Source organism: Mesoplodon bidens (assembly GCF_964165515.1).
Source record: "Mesoplodon bidens genome assembly, chromosome: X".
NCBI lineage: Eukaryota > Metazoa > Chordata > Mammalia > Artiodactyla > Ziphiidae > Mesoplodon > Mesoplodon bidens.
Window position 1 is genome coordinate 28,127,735 of NC_138163.1, and position 19,503 is coordinate 28,147,237.

The 19,503-nt window shown below is 40.2% G+C and overlaps 1 protein-coding gene across 12 annotated transcripts in view; it reads left to right on the plus strand.

The window, feature by feature from the left end:
- The window catches only part of ENOX2 (ecto-NOX disulfide-thiol exchanger 2), a 283,553-nt gene that overhangs the window by 187,773 nt on the left and 76,277 nt on the right, over nt 1-19,503 (plus strand). For 2 of the 12 annotated variants that reach the window (XM_081222410.1, XM_081222409.1), the window contains exons 2-3: nt 5,300-5,439; nt 9,854-9,942. The exons of 9 other annotated variants lie outside the window; for them this stretch is intronic. In XM_081222410.1, the coding sequence (XP_081078536.1) occupies nt 9,894-9,942 (49 nt within the window). In that variant the 5' untranslated portion in view covers nt 5,300-5,439; nt 9,854-9,893. The remainder of the gene's footprint in view (nt 1-5,299; nt 5,440-9,853; nt 9,943-19,503) is intronic. One more of the 12 variants, XM_081222404.1, reaches the window with a different exon arrangement.

Genomic DNA, 19,503 nt, shown 5'->3' on the forward strand with positions numbered 1-19,503 from the left:
TTTCTTCCTTTGTCTATCCTATTTTCTCCTTTTACACTGCATATTATGGTATTGTTTTTATTCTTTAAATAAGCTTAGTGTCTCAATGAACAGCTAGAATACAAGAGACTGATTTGGAAAAGCAGTTTAAGTAGGCAAGTCCAATTTAAGAATGGTGGTGGATTTTATCACTCAGCTTTATTAATGGGCCTCATTCCCGCTGTATTGCATTTCTTTCCCCAACACATTTGTATAAAAGCCCTTGCCTCTCCCATTAACCCCTTTGGCTGGTGTTAACTCATTCCTGGGCATTTGTTGCCATAGCTGCAGCCACCCCTCAGCTGGAGCCCTCGTGCTAGCCCCTGCAGAGGCCATGAGGGGCTGGCCTGCTTATTCCAGGCGTCAGCTGTTAGGCGGAGGCCAAGAGCCTTGCAACCTCAGAGGTCAAATAGCCTGTCCCATGCGTTTAAGCCCTGTCTTTTTTTTTTTTTTTTTTTCTTAGCAGCAGATGGGTATGTGGCTGTCCAGCCTCAAGGCTGGGAAACATGTGTGGGAATATTACCAGCACTCTTCCTCCCTCACCCCCTCCTGGGCACCCAAGCAGGTAGCCTAGCACCATATTCAAAAAGATGATCGATATTTCCACTCTGTTGTTTGAATCTCTTCCTTCAACACCTGCGGCAGCTGTGGGGAATTGTGCACAACTTGCGTCTGTTCACTGAAATAATTGCCAACAGTTTTATGGAGCGTCTCGTGTGTATTTTTGCCCATTTACAGATTTGATTATATCGTTTGTAGAATGGAAACGTGGCTTTCCACTGCTTACTCTCATTCTTGTAGATCTTCAAGGAGAGACCCTTTTAAAAACAAAATGGAAATGACATGCAAATGGTTATGTTAATATCACGCCGGCAAAAGTCAGGGCCTTCAGAAGGCTCCTCAGGCGCAAACTGATCAGGTGATGAGCACATCTTGTACACATGGCTGAGTCACCAGCCTACACCGTCCTAAGAGAAATAACCAGGAAGAGAAAATGTTAGATGCCTGTAATGTGTGACTACTTTCTGCCCTAGGCTTCAGCACTGACGTAGGCCAGAGCAAACACAACTCTCACACATGCAGATTGGGCAGGTTCAGTGGGATTTGAGGAAGATGTTCAAATGTGGAAAGTTTCCACATGGACCAGTAATACAGAGTTGGAAAAGAAATTTTAATTTTGACTGTGTTGTGCCAGCTTTGGCAGACAGCTGGCAAGGATAAATCTGTGGATTCGCTCCAGACTTTAGAAATTCATAACCATCTAGTCCTTTACCTTGACTTTAACAGCACTGATATCATAACATCAACAACAGCAGCAGAGCCACAGCAACATTAACAGCTAACATTTATGGAGTATCCTATACCTTTCAAAATAATTTTACAGTAAATATCTCTTGTTTAATCATCTCACCAACCCTGTGAGATCAGTATTATTGCTGTCTGTGTTTTTGAGATGAGGGAACCAAGGCTCAGAAACATTAAGTGACTTGCCCAAAGTCACATAGCTGGCAAATAACATAGCCTTCTGACTCCAAAACCCTGAGGTACCCCTGTTAGGCAATACACACAGCCCTGTCACACTGCTCGCTAGCCCACTGCCACCACCGTGTCCCCAGATCTCTGGGTAAACAAATTAAGACCCATGCAGGGATTTGCTTGAAAAACAAAAGGAAAGTAGCCTTGTTACAAAAGAATTACTGACTTTCTGTATGGGTTCACTACTAAATGATACCTTTGACACTCGTGTTTGTTCATAGATTACCAACTACTGGGCAAGATGGAGGTGGGTGGGGGAAGCCAGGGAGAGGGGAGGAATATGAAGGAGAACACCACAAATTAAAGCTCCTGGCAACTGAAGAATCCTTCCAAAATTCAGATAAAACATTTCTGAAGAGACAGAGTCATTATACATAGTACCACTATAAAGATAAGCAAGGAATAATTAACACAAAATTTAGAATAGTGGTTATCTCCGAGGGGAGATGGAAGGAATTATGGGAGGGGCACACGGTGGCCTTTAAAGGTAATAGTTATATTCTTTTTCTCCAACTGCATGTCGGATATACAATTTTCATTGCACCATAGTTTTTTATATTTCACACTTGTCTCTTATAAATTCCTCTTTGTACCTACTCAATATTTAATTTTTAAAAAATAGAAGAATGTGTGAGTCAGTGGAAAAATAGGATTTGATATACAGAAATCAACTTTACTTTTTTTTTTTTTTTTTTGCGGTACGTGGGCCTCTCACTGTTGTGGCCTCTCCCGTTGCGGAGCACAGGCTCTGGACGCACAGGCTCAGCGGCCATAGCTCATGGGCCCAGCCGCTCCGCGGCATGTGGGATCTTCCGGGATAGGGGCACGAACCCGTGTCCTCTGCATCGGCAGGCGGACTCTCAACCACTTGTGCCACCAGGGAAGCCCCAACTTTACATTTTTAAGGAACACTGCTCTTGAAAGCTAGGTGCACTTTGATAAAATCCTTAACCAGCTTGCTCTGACAGTGTCTTCCAGCGACATACCAGTAAGCTTCTCAAGAAGTTGTGATTTGTGAGGAGGGCATGCTTTCCCAGAATTTTGCTAGGGTCGTTGAGCATTTCAGCTGCCTTGCCCCTCCCTTCTCATCCCCTCCTTTTTGACAGTGAACTTCTAGCTTCTGGAAGAGGAAAGAACAGTGGCATGGTCATTTGGGAATTTGAAGTTAAGCGCTTGAACTGTAACTGTGGATTTATAGGTTGTTACCCAAAGACATATTATCTTTAGGCTTTCCTTGGTGTTGGACCTGACAGAGAATGCAGTCAACGAGTGGGCTTGTGTATTTATTTTCATCACTGGTTGGTTTCTCTCTGGCCAGTCTAGGCATGCTGTAAGCACAGGCTGACAGGAATTATGGCTTTTCTTCATGTAGAAATAAGTGGATAAGCAAATACTCGCAGCCTGATTTTGTTTCCAATTCATTATTTACAGGGAATTCACCCTTTGTAATCATTTTCAAATCAAATTTGCTCTACCAGTCCCTGTAAGGTTCGCTCTGGAAATCATCACCAATGTAGACGTCTTTTACTTTTTAACCTCTTATGTCTCCTCCATGTTAATGCCAATTTTAAAAAAAAGAAACACAAATGGATTAAAGGTGATGTCACTAGTGGCCTGGAGATTCACTCAGGAAGAAAATTTAAGTTACAGCAGAAATGGATAAAAGGAAAGAAAGTCAGTATCTCACATGTGTTTGCTATTCAGACTACTATTGCTGTATTAAAATATTCAGGAGAACTATTGAACTAAATGGGGAAAAATATATCATATATAAGATAGATTCCAGGAAAGGCACTATGGTTAATACTGTTCCAGAATCACAAACTGTTGACCAAATCACTTGCATATGGATTATTCCTGGAGTAGGCTGACACATACAGTGGGTGTCCCCTGCTCAGCTGTCACAGAGGTCACAGCCATGACCTCCCTTTCTAACCTCCCTTTGTCTTACTGGAAAGCTTGCCATGAAGAGCAACCTCTTCTCCTGCCTACCACATTGCCTCCCATCCTGGTCATGGATAATTGAGACGTAATACTAAGTTATTCTGGTTTTCCTTCACCACAGATGGGGTGATCACAAAAGAGAGCCTGGATGCAATGCCATCCATGCTTTTGGAGAAAAAAGCAAGTGGGTTTTGGCAGCAGGTCTGATGGGTTTGTGGTATGTACATACAGTGGAGGCGGAGGGTAACACCACAAAATCTTTTGAGGATTTTATTACCAGTACCACTTTTAGAAAATGCATCGATCAGATGAGAGGCATATAAATTAGTCCTGCTTTTCTTTCTAGCAGTGCTCTTGGTAAAGAATTGGTTAAAGAGAAGCCATCTTATTCTTTTTTGTTTAAATATATTCCCCACTGTTATTAATGGCTGGTTCCTATACTGGTACTTTCCTGCCCTTTTCACCTGAAGTAATCATAACACTCCCCTCTCTCCTCACCCACGGCCCCTGTTTTCCATAAGATATCAGAGGTAATGCCCACTATGGTTAATATATTAATAATAATTACTAGTATTCTACTTATTAAGCTAGGCGTTGCAGTGGGTCTTTTTTTTCACATATTTTCTCCTTTAATCCTTACCACAACCCAATGAGATAGGTACTTGTTATTATCCTCATTTTTCAGACGTGGAAAATGAAGAACAGAGACATTAAGTCACTTTCTTAGCATCACACAGATAATAAGTTGCGGGCCAAGATTAGAACTTGGATCTAATCCAAAGAGCATGATTCTAACTACTGTTACAACCCCATTTTTTCTTCATTCAAGGTCACACAGCATTAAGGGTTGAGAGTTTGTTATTCTTAGTCTGGCCAAAGGCATGATGGGGGTTGTTGGGAGTGTGTTGCAGTTTTCAAAAAAACCTCAATCATTTTGAAACATGAAGGGTAGTGGGGACGGTGTGAAGTTCTGTATAGTAAAGTCTATTGTTTTTTGATTATTTGTCAAATTGAGGTGGAGTTTGAAAATTCAAGTTAGGCTGCCTGTAGAGGTGAAGAAGCTAGAAAGGGGCCAGGGCTGCTGGCCCAAAGCAGAGCCATTAGTCACTGCCTCCTGCGGCTGTATGTGTATATATAGCACTGCCCTTAGTATTTGAGGATGACTCTGCTGAGGCAGCTAGTTCTCAAGCCAAAGTTCCCATTATCAGTGGATTTAACACTTGACTTGTTTATAGTGGTCATGGCCAGTGTCCTACACCCCCGACTTAGACCATGGCCTTGCAGCCAGTGACTTGCAAAGCAAGTCAACAACATAGGCTAATACCCATCCTCTCAGAGTCCAATGAACTGGAGAACACAAAATGACTCCAGTTTTTTTTAACATTCTACTTTTAGGAGCAAGGAATAATAAGTAAACTGATATGGAAAATATTCTCCACTCATGCCCATCCCCCCAAATAAGAACAATTTCTATTCTAGGTTTTAGACTTAGCACAAATACAACCTTATCTCCTACACTTTTAAGATATCCACACTACCATAATTGACTTATATTTCAAAACTCACTTTATTTTTTTTATTTTTTTTATTTTTTTACATCTTTATTGGAGTATAATTGCTTTACAGTGGTGTGCAAAACTCACTTTAAAATAATCTCCAGCTTAACATCACTTCCTCTATGCTCCCCTCCCTCCTCCACCACCATCTCTCATCCTAGCAAAGTGGCTACCTCCCCCTTCTTCATATCTGTTTAGCCATTATCAAACAATAATTTTGTTTTCGCATTTGTCTCTCCCATTAGTCTATGAACCCTTCAAAGGGCAGGGAAACATGGATTTTTCACCTTGGTACCTTCAAACGCTGCGTGGATTTAACATGTTTGTTAAATTAATATTCAGAATGTATCCTGAAGCCCTGCCATAACCTCACTCAAAGATTCAGGTACGCCTAGCACATATTGACCACCTGTGTTGTTTTTACCACAACCCTGGGAAAGGGGTGGTACCATTCTTATTTATAGATGAGAAAACGAACTCTGTGTTTCTCAAATTTGTAGTGGGTATAAGAGTTATCTAGGGTGCTTGTTCAACAGGCAGATTCCCCAGCGCCACCCAGATGAAAACCTCAGCCAGGGACCCTGGAACCTGGCTATTTAGCAAGCGATGCAGGTGATTCTGATGCACATGGTTGGAATGCACTTGGACAAACACGGGTGTAAGTGATTGCTGCACTGCGAGTAAATAGTAGAGTTCAAACTCAGCCCTGCTAGTTCCAGATCTAGCCCATGCTATATTTATCTTTGTTGTACTCTATCTCCTATGGCAAGGAAGTGGACTGAAACATGTTGGAAAGATTTTCAGCAACAAGGGCTAAAGCAAAATGGCTTGTAGATTAACCCCAGGGCTGTTTATTTTTTGTTCCTCCAAGAGATCTTGCCAGACTTCCAACAGCATAGCAGCAGGGTTGCCAAATCATCTCTTATGCAACTTACCTCAGAAAAGCATTGACCACAGAGCTTTGGGAACTTTCAGACTTGATGCTTCTAATTTGTTCTTTCTCCATTCCCCCCTCCACCACCGACCATGCCATTAACCTAAAGAGCATGCTCAGTGCCTAAAATGCAATTAGTTGATTTGTTAAATATTAAGATTTATAGTTGAAAACCAGTGCCTACAATATTTGGGACCTGACAGTAATATTAATGTGTCTGTTTCAAAACTAGGAAAAGAAATGTGAGGCTTAACAGGCAATTAGTGGAGATGTTAAAGTAGCTGATATATGGTAGTAATTTTTGTGGCCCAATTATTCTTTTGGTGCTTTTTAAAAATATTAATTAATTAATTAATTAATTTTGGCTGCACTGGGTCTTAGTTGAGGCACACAGGATCTTCATTACGGCATGCGGGATCTTTAGTTGCGGCATGTGGACTCCTAGTTGCGGCATGCAGACTCATTTGCGGCATGCAGGTTTCTTAGTTGTGGCATGTGGACTTCTATGTTGCGGAATGTGGGCTTCTTAGTTGCAGCATGCGGACTCTTAGTTGCAGCATGCGGGCTTCTTAGTTGTGGCATGTGGACTCTTAATTGTGGCATGCGGGCTTCTTAGTTGCAGCATGCGGGCTTCTTAGTTGCAGCATGTGTACTCTTAGTTGCAGCATGTGGACTTCTTAGTTGTGGTATGTGGACTTCTCAGTTGCGGCATGCATGCAGGATCCAGTTCCCCAACCAGGGATCGAACCTGGGCCCCCTGCATTGGGAGCATGGAGTCTTACCCACTGGACCACCAGGGAAATCCCTGGTGTTCTTTATCTAAATGTTAGGTGAGGAAATGTGGAATGAATGTGATGATGCAATCCTAAAGACTAAGACTAATGACCACAGTCAACCATTCACCCTAGACCTGAGTAATATGAGTTCACTGGTATCTCAGAAGCCCAAGAAACCAGGAGTGAGAAACTATGGACCTTAGTGTGGAAAGGCCCAAGACAGCCTCTCTAGTACAGGTAGCCACTGCTCTTACTGACTGAGGAAGCCCTCCAAGGTTCCCATGGTGGAGCCTGCTGGTTTTCCAGGACCCCTACATCTGACTTCAACCTATTCTCCTGGCTCACATTCAGCTAATAACCTTGAAGTGACAAGCACTATCTCTGAGGTTCCTCAACTCACTCGTGCCAGCCCCTCCTGAAATAACAAAGGAGGCCCCTGGCTCCAGCTTAAGGAAGTGGGAGGAAAGACCCTCACATGGCAGCTGAATGGTTTCTTTCTTAAACAGAAAAAAAAGGAAGGGAAAGATAAAAGAAGTGGGGTTAAATCATGACTGAGTACATGCTCTGTGTCTCAGGTTCTGCGTTCTTTATACTGTAGTGACAGGATATAGCTCCGTGGCTAAAAGTGTGGGCTCTGGCGCCATACTGCCTGAATCTGAATTTCACCTCCAGCATCAACTCCACCTGTGACCCTGGGCAACTTCCTAACTTCTTTGTGTTCCATTTTCCTTATCTGTAAATTGGGTCTAATGATAAATCTTACCTATCTCATAGTGTTGTTATGTGGATTAGATTAAATAATAATATAAAGCCTTGAAACAGTGTTTGGCACATAATGAGCATTTAATCAATATTAGGGATCAACATTATTATCATTAGCTTAGTACATGAAAGATAGGTATCATTATCTCTAACTGCAGGTGAATAAACGTGCTAAAGAGTTTTCAAACTTGCCTAAAATCACACAGCTTGTAAATAATAGAGCCAAGACTTGATCTGAGATCTGTCTGGCCCCAAGGTCTGTACTCCTCCCACTATACCCTGTTCCCTTCATAAATGCAGGGTATATGCTGTGAGTTCCTTGAAGAGATGTATGCCAAAACTTTTGGCCTTCTTTTTCCTCACTACACCCCCACTGCAACTGCCATCTGGAGGGCTGGCTTGGTGCCCTGGCTTCTTATACACCTAGTTAAAAACCTTGAACTTTCTTATAACTGCTCCAATATGGAGGTGGCTCTCTCCAAGACCCCTTAGCTTATAGACTAGAACAGTGAGTCTTCCAGCATGAGGGTTAGTTTGTGAAAGCACCCTCTAACCTGAGGTTCTCATCTGCATACCTTGAGGATCAAGCTACTCTTTCCTACCCCCAACCCCACCACACTCACAGCTCATGTGAGAATAATTACCTACTATATGGGCTAGCATAAAAACCTTTCCCTTTCCCTTTTATTTTTTCTTTTCCCTCTCCTTCCCTCCCCCTCCCCAAGGAAGAATATATTATGGCATCCTGATCCCCTTGAGTGGCTCTTTGATTCATCCTTGGTAACACTTATAAGGAGGTAAAGCCCTCGCTTGCCTGATAGCGTCATCTCTCAAGCCTCCTGGGAGCCTTGTCTTAAAGCCCCCGTCAGTTCTCTCACCCTGCATAGCCGTGATGCAAACTGTGGCGTCACTGCTGGTGACGTCTGTGATTAGAGGGAGAGGTGCCCAGGGCTTCAGTGCCTTGCTCACAATGATGGATTGTTAATTCTCAAAGAAAATGAAGAGGGATTCAAAATAACACCTACAATGCACAACATTACTTCCTGAGCAATAAATACCAAACAGAAGATAAACCCTTGAGCCCTAGGCTTAACATAGACCCAAAACGTGAGTTATCCTGCTGTTTCCTTTCCCTTAGCCAGAGAACAGAAAATACAATGTTATTGAGTTCTAGGACACCCCATCCTGGCCTTGTGCCATAATCTTCCACAACATATACTTCTTGTATATCTACTGTATGCAAGGTCCTGTGTGATATGCTGGAGATGGGGTTTTCTTCTGTGTTCCACACAAGCATTTTCTACACTTCTCTCTTTTCCTTTGTCCTGGTATTCCTAGTGCTATTTCCAGGACCACTCTCAAAACAGTACCCCATCAGCCTTCCACAGCACCTGGATTCCTCACCATAAGGATAATTTCTTTGGCGTGAAGCATAAAATTAACCTTGCTAAAAGTGTTAATAGATTCCTGGTTGAGGATGGGAGGGGTGTGATCAGATTAGTCTTAGCACAGTGGCATAAGGGTGTAGGGCATAAGCTGCAGAAGTTGGGATTGGCTGCACATGTGGTGGACAGGAAGGAAGTGTAAAGAAACCAGGAGAATAAGGCACCCTCCAGTAAGAATATATGAAAATTGCTACAATAGAGCTGGGTTTCTTAAACTTGGCACTATTGGCATTTGGGGTCAGATAATTGTTTGGGGGTGGGGGGTTGTCCTGTACGTTGTAGGGTGTTTAGCAGTATCCCTGAACTCTATCCACTAGATGTCAGTAGCACCTCCCCACTCCCAGTTGTGACAACCAAAGGTGTTTTCAAATATTACCAAATGTCCCTGGGAGGGAAGGTAAACTCAGCCCCCATTAAGAACCACTACAATACAGGACATGGGGAGCACCCATCTGTAATGATGAGCTCTATAGCCCTCCCAGCTCAAATATTCTATAACCTTCTGACTCCTTTAGTTTTGTGTAGGATAGTGGTTAAGAGCATGAACTGTGGAGCCAGATTGCCTGGGTTTGAAGCCCAGCTCCACTGCAAGCTAATGTATGACCATGGACAGGTTGCTTAACCTCTCTGCTCCTGCTACCTCATCAGCAAAATAAGGATAATGAGAGGTCGTACTTCACAGGGTTATGAGTTTTTAATTAATGTACATAAAGTGTCTAGGAGAATGCCTGGCACATAATAAGAATTAAAGAAGTGTTAACTATTATTAGTCTTGTTATAATTACTATCATTAATACTATCATTCACCATTTATCTAAGTCCTAGTATGTTCCAGAGTTCTGATGTCTCACCCAGGTTTGAACCACTATTTTCCTTCTGCAGAAATGACTAGAGAGCTAAATCCACAGTTCAGGACCACACAATGCCAAGAATTTTTAAATGGATATGGGTCTATGAAATAGGCATTGCAGGTAAGCCCCACTTTGTACAATTACTGAGTTCTTACAGAGCTCACTTATTTAAAAGCTAACCTATTGGCACATACTTTGAGCTAGTCACTGTAGAATATACAAAAGTAAATGAGGTTTATATCCCCTGCCCTCAAGGTGCTAACAAATATAGCTGCTACATGCACATTTATTTTAGTAAATTTAATAACCTTACATTCTCAAAGTAATTCCAGTCATTTCCTTCTTACCTATAAAGAATTTTTCTGTGATGAAAAGTATCTCCCCATCACCAGACTTATCTTTCTTAAAGTTAGTATTTCCATAATCGTGATTCTCTTATATTATCAGCATGTTCAGATTATAATACCCTAAATTATCACCATGTTATCTTCTTCTGTCTCTCTCTCCATTTAAAATATTCATAAGAAACGCACTAAAATATATATATATATTTTTTTTTTTTCTCTGCGGCACGCGGGCCTCTCACTGCTGTGGCCTCCCCCATTGCGGAGCACAGGCTCCGGACGCACAGGCTCAGCAGCCATGGCTTGTGGGCCCAGCCGCTGTGCAGCATGTGGGATCCTCCCGGACCGGGGCACAAACCCGCGTCCCCTGCATCGGCAGGCGGACTCTCAACCACTGCGCCACCAGGGAAGCCCCTATTTTATCTTAATACAACAACAGAATAGTATCCCATTCTAAATAGCTTGGCATCTGCTTCTGGGAAGAACAATGTCTGTGCAAGACTCCCTTATATATACTCATAGATTTCCTTATTAATTTGTTTAAAATTGTTTGCTGAACATCTTCTCTATGTCAGACACAGTTTCTATGCGCTAGGAATAACAAGGAGGAGTAAGAGACTTCAAAGTCTAGGAGGAGAGACAACCACAGAAAAAGTGACAAAAATACAATGTAGTGACAGCTGTAATAGTAATGTTTTTCTCTGTTTTGTTTTGTTTTTTAAACATCTTTATTGAGGTATAATTGCTTTACAATGGTGTGTTAGCTTCTGCTGTATAACAAAGTGAATCACCTATACATATACATACATCCCCATATCTCTTCCCTCTTGCATCTCCCTCCCACCCTCCCTATCCCACCCCTCTAGGAGGACACAAAGCACCAAGCTGATCTCCCAGTGCTATGCGGCTGCTTCCCACTAGCTATCTGTTTACATTGTTGGATTTACATTGCTGTTGGATTCTGTTTCCTAGTATTTTGTTGAGGATTTTTGCTTCTATGTTCATCAGTGATATTGGCCTGTAGTTTTCTTTCTTTGTGACATCTTTGGCTGGTTTTGGTATCAGGGTGATGGTGGCCTCATAGAATGAGTTTGGGAGTGTTCCTCCCTCTGCTATATTTTGGAAGAGTTTGAGAAGGATAGGTGTTAGCTCTTCTCTAAATGTCTGATAGAATTCGCCTGTGAAGCCATCTGGTCCTGGGCTTTTGTTTGTTGGAAGATTTTTAATCACAGTTTCCATTTCAGTGCTTGCTATTTGTCTGTTTATATTTTCTTTTTTTTTCTGGTTCAGTCTTGGAAGGTTGTGCTTTTCTAAGAATGTGTCCGTTTCTTCCAGGTTGTCCATTTTATTGGCATAGAGGTGCTTATAGTAATCTCTCATGATCCTTTGTATTTCTGCAGTGTCAGTTGTTACTTCTCCTTTTTCCTTTCTAATTCTATTGATTTCAGTCTTGTCCCTTTTTTTGTTGATGAGTCTGGCTAATGGTTTATCAATTTTGTTTACCTTCGCAAAGAACCAGCTTTTAGTTTTATTGATCTTTGCTATCGTTTCCTTCATTTCTTTTTCATTTATTTCTTTTTTTTTAATTTTTATTTTTTTAATTAGTTTCTGCTTTATAACAAAGTGAATCAGTCATACATATACATCTGTTCCCACATCCTTCCCTCATGCATCTCCCTCCCTCCCACCCTCCCCATCCCACCCCTCCAGGCGGTCACAAAGCACCGAGCTGATCTCCCTGTGCTCTGCGGCTGCTTCCCACTATCTATCTACCTTACGTTTGGTAGTGTATTTCTGATCTGATCTTTATGATGTCTTTCCTTTTGATAACTTTGGGGGGGTTTTGTTCTTCTTTCTCGAAATGCTTTAGGTGTAACGTTAGGTTGTTTTTTGGAGATGTTTCTTGAGGTAGGATGGTATTGCTATAAACTTCCCTGTTAGAATTCTTTTTGCTGCATCCCATAGGTTTTGGGTCATCATGGTTTCATTGTCATTTGTTTCTAGGTATTTTTTTATTTCCTCTTTGATTCTTCAGTGATCTCTTTGTTATTTAGTACTGTATTGTTTAGCCTCCATGTGTTTGTATTTTTTACAGATTTTTTCCTGTAATTGTCATCTAGTCTCACAGCGTTGTGGTTGGAAAAGATACTTGATATGATTTCAATTTTCTTAAATTTTCCAAGGCTTGATTTGTGACCCAAGATATGGTCTATCCTGGAGAATGTGCCATGAGCACTTGCGAAGAAAGTGTATTCTGTTATTTTTGGATGGAATGTCCTATAAATATCAATTAAGTCTGTCTTGTTTAATGTATCATTTAAAACTTGTGTTTCCTCATTTATTTTCATTTTGGATGATCTGTCCATTGGTGAAAGTGGGGTGTTAAAGTCCCCTGCTATGATTGTGTTACTGTTGATTTCCCCTTTTATGGCTGTTAGCATTAGCCTTACGTATTGAGGTGCTCCTATGTTGGGTGCATAAATATTTACAATTGTTATATCTTCTTCTTGGATTGATCCCTTGATCATTATGTAGTGTCCTTCTTTGTCTCTTGTAATAGTCTTTATTTTAAGGTCTGTTTTGTCTGATATGAGAAGTGCTACTCCAGCTTTCTTTTGATTTCCATTTGCATGGAATATTTTTTTCCATCCCCTCACTTTCTGTCTGTATGTGTCCCTAGGTCTGAAGTGGGTCTCTTGTAAACAGGATAGTAATGAGCTAATGGAACACTGTAAATAAAGGGGCTCTTTGGGAGGGAGTTTAGTGTGATGCATAAGACTGTGGGCATTGGCGTCAGAGCTGTCTGGGTTTGTATTCCTGTTCTACCTCTTATTAGCTGTGTGATATTGAGCTGATTACTTAAACTCTGTGCCTCAGTTTCATTGTTTGTATAATGTAGTGCAATAATTCATATATATGCTGTGTCTGTCTGTAGACTTTGAGCCCTTCATGGCCAGGACTACTTCTTCATCATCATCTTAACTATTACCATATTATTATTCCCACTCACCAAGTACTCAATATGACCCAGTACCCATGCTAAATTCTTTACCCACATTATCTAATTTAATCTTCAACAAACTTTTAAGGTAGATACTCTCATTTTCCTAATTTTTTAGCTTCACATTTTTCTCATCAAACCCAGTTATTTATTCAGAGCACTTATTATAATGTGTAATTATTTTATATTCATTTGTATTTTAATATCTCCCTCCCGCACTATGTTGTTAGCTTCATATGACTGAGGATCAGGCCAGTTTGACTCACAACAATGTTGTCTTCAATATCTAGAATGATGCATGACACATAGAAAATGTTCAGTGAACTTACACTAAATATGAAAGGAAGGCTGGAAGGCAGGCTGGCAAATAGAGGAGAGAAGAAAAGAGTGAAATAATGATCACATTACAGTTACTAAGTAGAAGAGCTAGACTGTGGTACAAAGCCATCTGACTCCCAAACCCATGCGCTTGATAACTAGGCAAGATTACTTCCTACTCTTGAGAGACTTTCAATAGATGTTTGTTGACAAAATCCTCTCCTCAACTTTGTACAATACTGTGTAATAAGGTTATAGCAAGGATAAAAACCAATGGATGTAAAACTGAACAAAAGAAAGAAAAATTATAGGGGAGTAAACTGTCAGAGAAGAAGAGTTTATGTCTTAATAAAATATATTTGGCAAGATGGCACCAACTTACTGAACTTGTTTCAGAGGAAATAAGGGAAACATTTGAAATATTTAACTCCACTACAGGATGAGGTGTATCACAGAATGTGTGTGTGTGTGTGTGTGTGTGTGTATTGTCTTCAAGATCAAATAACCTTGACAGTAATTGACTGCTTAATTAGTGAAGCATAAACAGTGTAAAAATAAACAGATGGCAGTAGTGATTTGATAGTTATGGGGTGATACCAGCTTAAAGTGGATTTCACTTTCCAATGTTTTATTTTTTTCGTGCTAATGAACTCTTGTTCCAAAGTGCCATATCTTCAATCAGCTTACCTAGAGGGCACTCATTTACAACCACTCTACAACTTGTGGTGTCTTGAGGAGTTGCCACACAAGCAGAGCAATAGAACCAGCATAGCAGGACAAGATCTACAGACTTGGGTGAGGTATTTTGAATACCATTTGACAACCACTGGCACTTACCTTCTGAATATTCTTGGCTGCTGCCAGTGAGTATAGGACTCATGGGAAAATGAGCAATTTCTTCCTTTAGTGACATAAGACTACTTTTTTAAAACACCTAAAGAAATTGTTAGATGTGTATTTTTAGTCTGAAAAGTCAATCAGGACTTAACTTTTCCACCATTAAGTGATAATTCGTAACAGATGTTTAGCACAGCATGTTTTGTTAGTACAGACCTTAAATCCAGATTGCTGCCAGAGATGATCATCTGGGATTTCTCTTTGAAAGTAAAAATTTACCAGCTTGCTTATACATATGACTGTGCCTATATGGGGGAAAGATTATAGCTAATAAAATCAAACTGAATTATTAGTTGGGTGCATCTATCCCTGGTTATAACTCTAAATAAATTTCTACATATAAATTCAGTTGTCCTGGAGAGTGAATCAGTTTAGCAATTATACCATCCCTTTTAAGATGGCATCCCAATTTATCGTTCTGAAAAGGTATACAAATAATAAATGAGTGTCATTGCATAGATTGCTTATTGTGCCCCAAATCAACGTAAGTTGATTTTCTTTATTCATTCATTCAAATATTTCTTGAATACCTACTTCATACCAGACACTAAACTAAGAAATGGGGAAACAAAGATGCCTAAAACCCAGTCCCTGACCTAAAGGAGCATGTAGGCTAGCAGAAGAGAGACATGTATCCAATAACTATAATTCAAGGCGGTCAATGGTAAATGTTCAGTTGTTCTTGCTTCCTGGAATGCTCCTCAACCCTAATCCTCCATTCACCACCTAGAGGAAAATCCTATCCCTCCTTAAAGATTCACTTCAAATGATTCTTTGCCAGTGAAGGCTTCCCTGACTATTCCTCATCTCCTCCACCTCTCAACCCCAAACACATATGTCCAAACTCATTACAGAGATTTCATTACTCCTTCTCTGTTCCCATAGCACTTTCCTCGTAGTTTTGTTACAGTACTTATTATAATGATTGGTATTTAGTTGTTTATATGTCATGCCTCTCATTGTATTGTGAGTTCTTCCAGAACAGTAAATGAATTTTGTGCATCTCTATATTCCTAGTCACTAGCACAGAACGTGGCGTATACTAAGACTCAATAAAAGTTTGGTTTGGGGAGAAGTGAGAGAATAAACAAAGATGAAGATCAAATTCTACATAAAATATTATGAGAACACATAGGAAGGAGTAATTAATTCCAGTGAGGTAGCTTCACAGACAAGGTGGCATTTGAGACGACCCTTGAAAAATGAGTAGGACTTGACAGGTGGAGATGGGTGTTGGGGGAAGTGAGGGTGATGAGAAGGGCATTTAAAGCAGAACTCCTTAAGGATTTAAGAACCGAGTTCATTGTAGCGAAATAATGCTGTTAATTAGCATGTTCCTTATCTGTTCATTGTAAACAAGCCTAATAGGAACTCTACTTGCTAACATTTTAACAAGCACTGTGAATTAATATATAGTTTGAAAATAGTGATACTATGTTGTCCTTTAAAAAAACTGATAATTTAGATCATTCTCTCCCCCACCCCCACCAAATTAGTCCAGAGTTTGGCTAGGTACATTGTAAATTCTTAATCTTTGATCTCAAAATTCTTTATTGAGAACAATTCCTAATTCTCTTATATATTTCCCATGCCTGCAGAGCCAGTGAGTAGCCAGACTGTTGCAAAAAATTATTTTTAGCATTGGGGACCAGTCATTCTAAACCTAGCTGTTTCCTCTAAGAGTCATTCTCCAGCCAGCAGAGAAAATCAAAGTGCATACTCAGTAACGTCCTAAAGGTCCCTTCCAGCTATAACATTCTCTGAAACTTGTCTCCCTAGTTGGGGATTGGGAGTCAAGATGAACCTAATAATCACTATATAAACTCTTGACCCAAAGGATATTTGATGCCCCATGTTTGTTTTCTTGATAATATTTACAAGAGGCTATTTCTAGCCTTCTTGTATGCCTTCTCAGAGACCACTGAAAACTGGGTGTGAGGACTAGAGCTCCTACAGATGGAGAAATCACCAGTTCTGAAATGTGACTTCTGACTGTGGTAACAAATGCTTAGGGCCATCAGCCACTCTGTGTGTGTGCGGGGGTGGCTTATGGAGGGGAAGCATAGGCAATTTCGCAGTATAGGAGAATAATAAAAACTAATATTTCAGAAATAATGTTTTTGGCCATTTGCATTTTCTTGTAATGACCAATCAGTGACCAAAATAGCACTTGTATAAATAACCCAGCCAAAGATCATCCCTCATATTGCCAGGTTGGAAGGATGTGATGGACGGATGTTAGCAAGCTACTATTAGAATAGAGTTGCCTTTGGGGGTGTAATTGGCAGGAGTGCATACTGGGAGGTAGGAGGAAAGCAATGGAAAGTTTTTTTTAATGGCTATCAGTAGTCAGAGGGAAATTTACCAAAATAAAAGACTTTTTGTGCTCAGATGACTTACGACTATATCTCTCCCAACTGTGCAATATATACATGCACATGCATGTATAACCTGCTTCAACGTCTTTGCTTATGTCACCCCTGCTCTGGAATGTCTTACCCCCTCTTCTTTACCTATTTAATAACTACCCATAATTCAAGTCATATGCTATAGAAATCTGACCCATTCTTTCAAATCCTGTCTTCTCCACAAAGCCTCATTCCTTAAACTTCAATAACATTCCTAGTCTATACTCTTTGAGTCTTTCATTGTTTCCTAATTGTTTATTTGGAGATACTAAAGCATGGTGCCTAAAAGTACACATCCTGTGTGACCTTGGACTATATATGTAACCCTTCAAAGCCTCTCATCTATTAAATGGAGATATAAAGAGCCCCTATCTCATAGGGTTGTTTTGAAAGTTAAATGAAAATAATGCATGCCAAGAGCTTTACCTAGCATATGGCAAATGTTCAATAGTTAGTGGTAGTAATGGATGGAGATGGTGAGAGTAGTGACAATAATAATCATCATCACCATCATCATCGGTCTCTTCAGTTAGATTGTATAACCTTTGAAGGCAGGGACTATGTCTCCTATCTGCTTGTACTCTGCTAACCTAACCCCCCAAGAACTCAATTGGTTAAATTGATGTTTGTTGATCATGTGTCCAACTCAATAGTACTGCCTCAAAGATATGAAATTCCATCAGGAATATAATTTTTCCTTTTCATTGCTACTATGGAAACCCTTGGATGTTTTTTCTTGGTTTGCATGCATGAGTAGTTTGGATGGAAGCTGCTGAAGTAATCATAGGCAACTAGACTATGAGAAGAATGGGAAACATCTTAATCATCCCAAGCTCCTGTGGTGTGTACACTTGAAAAAAAAAAAAACTCGGAGAACTAAAAAACTCTGATGAAAAAAAGCCAAAGAAGAACTAAATAAATAGATATTTCATGTTCACGGATAGGAAAACTCAATATTGTCAAGATGTCAATTTTTCCGAACTTGATTCAATCAAAGTCCAAGCAAGTTATTTTGTGGATATATATATCAAAAAAAACTGATTCTAAACTTTACGGAGAGGCAAAAGACCCAGAATAGCCAACACAATATTGAAGGAGAAGAACAAAGTTGGAAGACTGATGCCTCCCAACTTGAAGACTGACTGTAAAGCTATAGTAATCAAGACAGTGTGGTACTGGTGAAACAATAGACAAATAGATCAGTGGAACAGAAGAGAGAGCCCATAAATAGACCCACATAAATAGAGTCAACAGATCTTTGACGAAGGAGCAAAGGCAATACAATGGGGCAAAGACAGTCTCTTCAACAAATGTGCTGGAACAACTGGACATCCACATGCAAAAAAAAAGAATCTAGACACAGATTTTATACCCATCAAAAAATTAGCTCAGGGCTTCCCTGGTGGTGCAGTGGTAGAGAGTCCGCCTGCCGATGCAGGGGACACAGGTTCGTGCCCCGGTCCGGGAAGATCCCACATGCCGCGGAGTGGCTGGGCCCGTGAGCCATGGCTGCTGAGCCTGCATGTCCGGAGGCTGTGCTCCGCAATGGGAGAGGCCACGGCAGTGAGAGGCCCACGTACCGCAAAAAAAAAAAAAAAAAAAAAAAAATTAGCTCAAAATGGATCATAGACCTAAATGTGAAATACAAAACTATAAAACTCGTAAAAGACAACATAAGAGAAAACCTAGATGACTTTGGATATGGCAATAACTTTTTAAATATAACACCAAAGTTATGATCCATGAAAGAAATTATTGGTAAACTAGACTTCATTAAAATTTTAAAACTTTGTGAAAGACAATGTCAAGAGAATGAGCAGACAAGCCATAGACTTGAAGAAAATATTTACAAAATACACATCTGATAAGGGACTGTTACCTAAAATACACAGAGAACTCTTAAGACTCAACAATAGTAAAACAAACAACCTGATTGAAAAATGGGCCAGTGACCAATAGACACCTCACCAAAGAAGATATATGGATGGTAAATAAGCATATGAGAAGATGCTCCACATCATATGTCATCAGGGCAATGCAAATTAAAACAACAATGAAATACCACTACAAACCTATTAGAATGACCAAAATCCAGAAGAACACTGACAACATTAAATACTGATGAGGATGTGGATCAACAGGAGCTCTCATTTATTGGAGGTGGGAATGCAAAATGGTACAGCCACTTTGGAGGACAGGTTGACGGCTTCTTACAAAACTAAATATGCTCTTACCATACAATCCAGTGATTGCAGTCCTTGGTATTTACCCAGAGGAAGTGAAAACTTATGTTCACATAAAATGTGCACAGAAATGTTTATAGCAGTTTTATTCATAATTGCCAAAACTTTGAAGTAACCACAATGCCCTTCAGTACGTGAAAAGATAAAGTGTGGTATATCCACACAATGGAGTATTATTCAGCAGAAAAAAAGGAATGAGCTATGGAGCCATGAAAAGACATGGAGGAAACTTAAATGTATATGACTAAGTGAAAAAGGCCGATCTGAAAAGGCTGCATACTGTATGATTCCAACTATATGACAGTCTAGAAAAGGCAAAACTATGGAGACAGTAAAATATCAGTGGTTGCTGGGGTTGGGGGAGGGGAGAAGGATGAATAAGTAGAGCACAAAGGAATTTTAGGGCAGTGAAAATACTCTATATGATACCACAATGATGGATACATGTCACTATACATTTTTCAAAACGT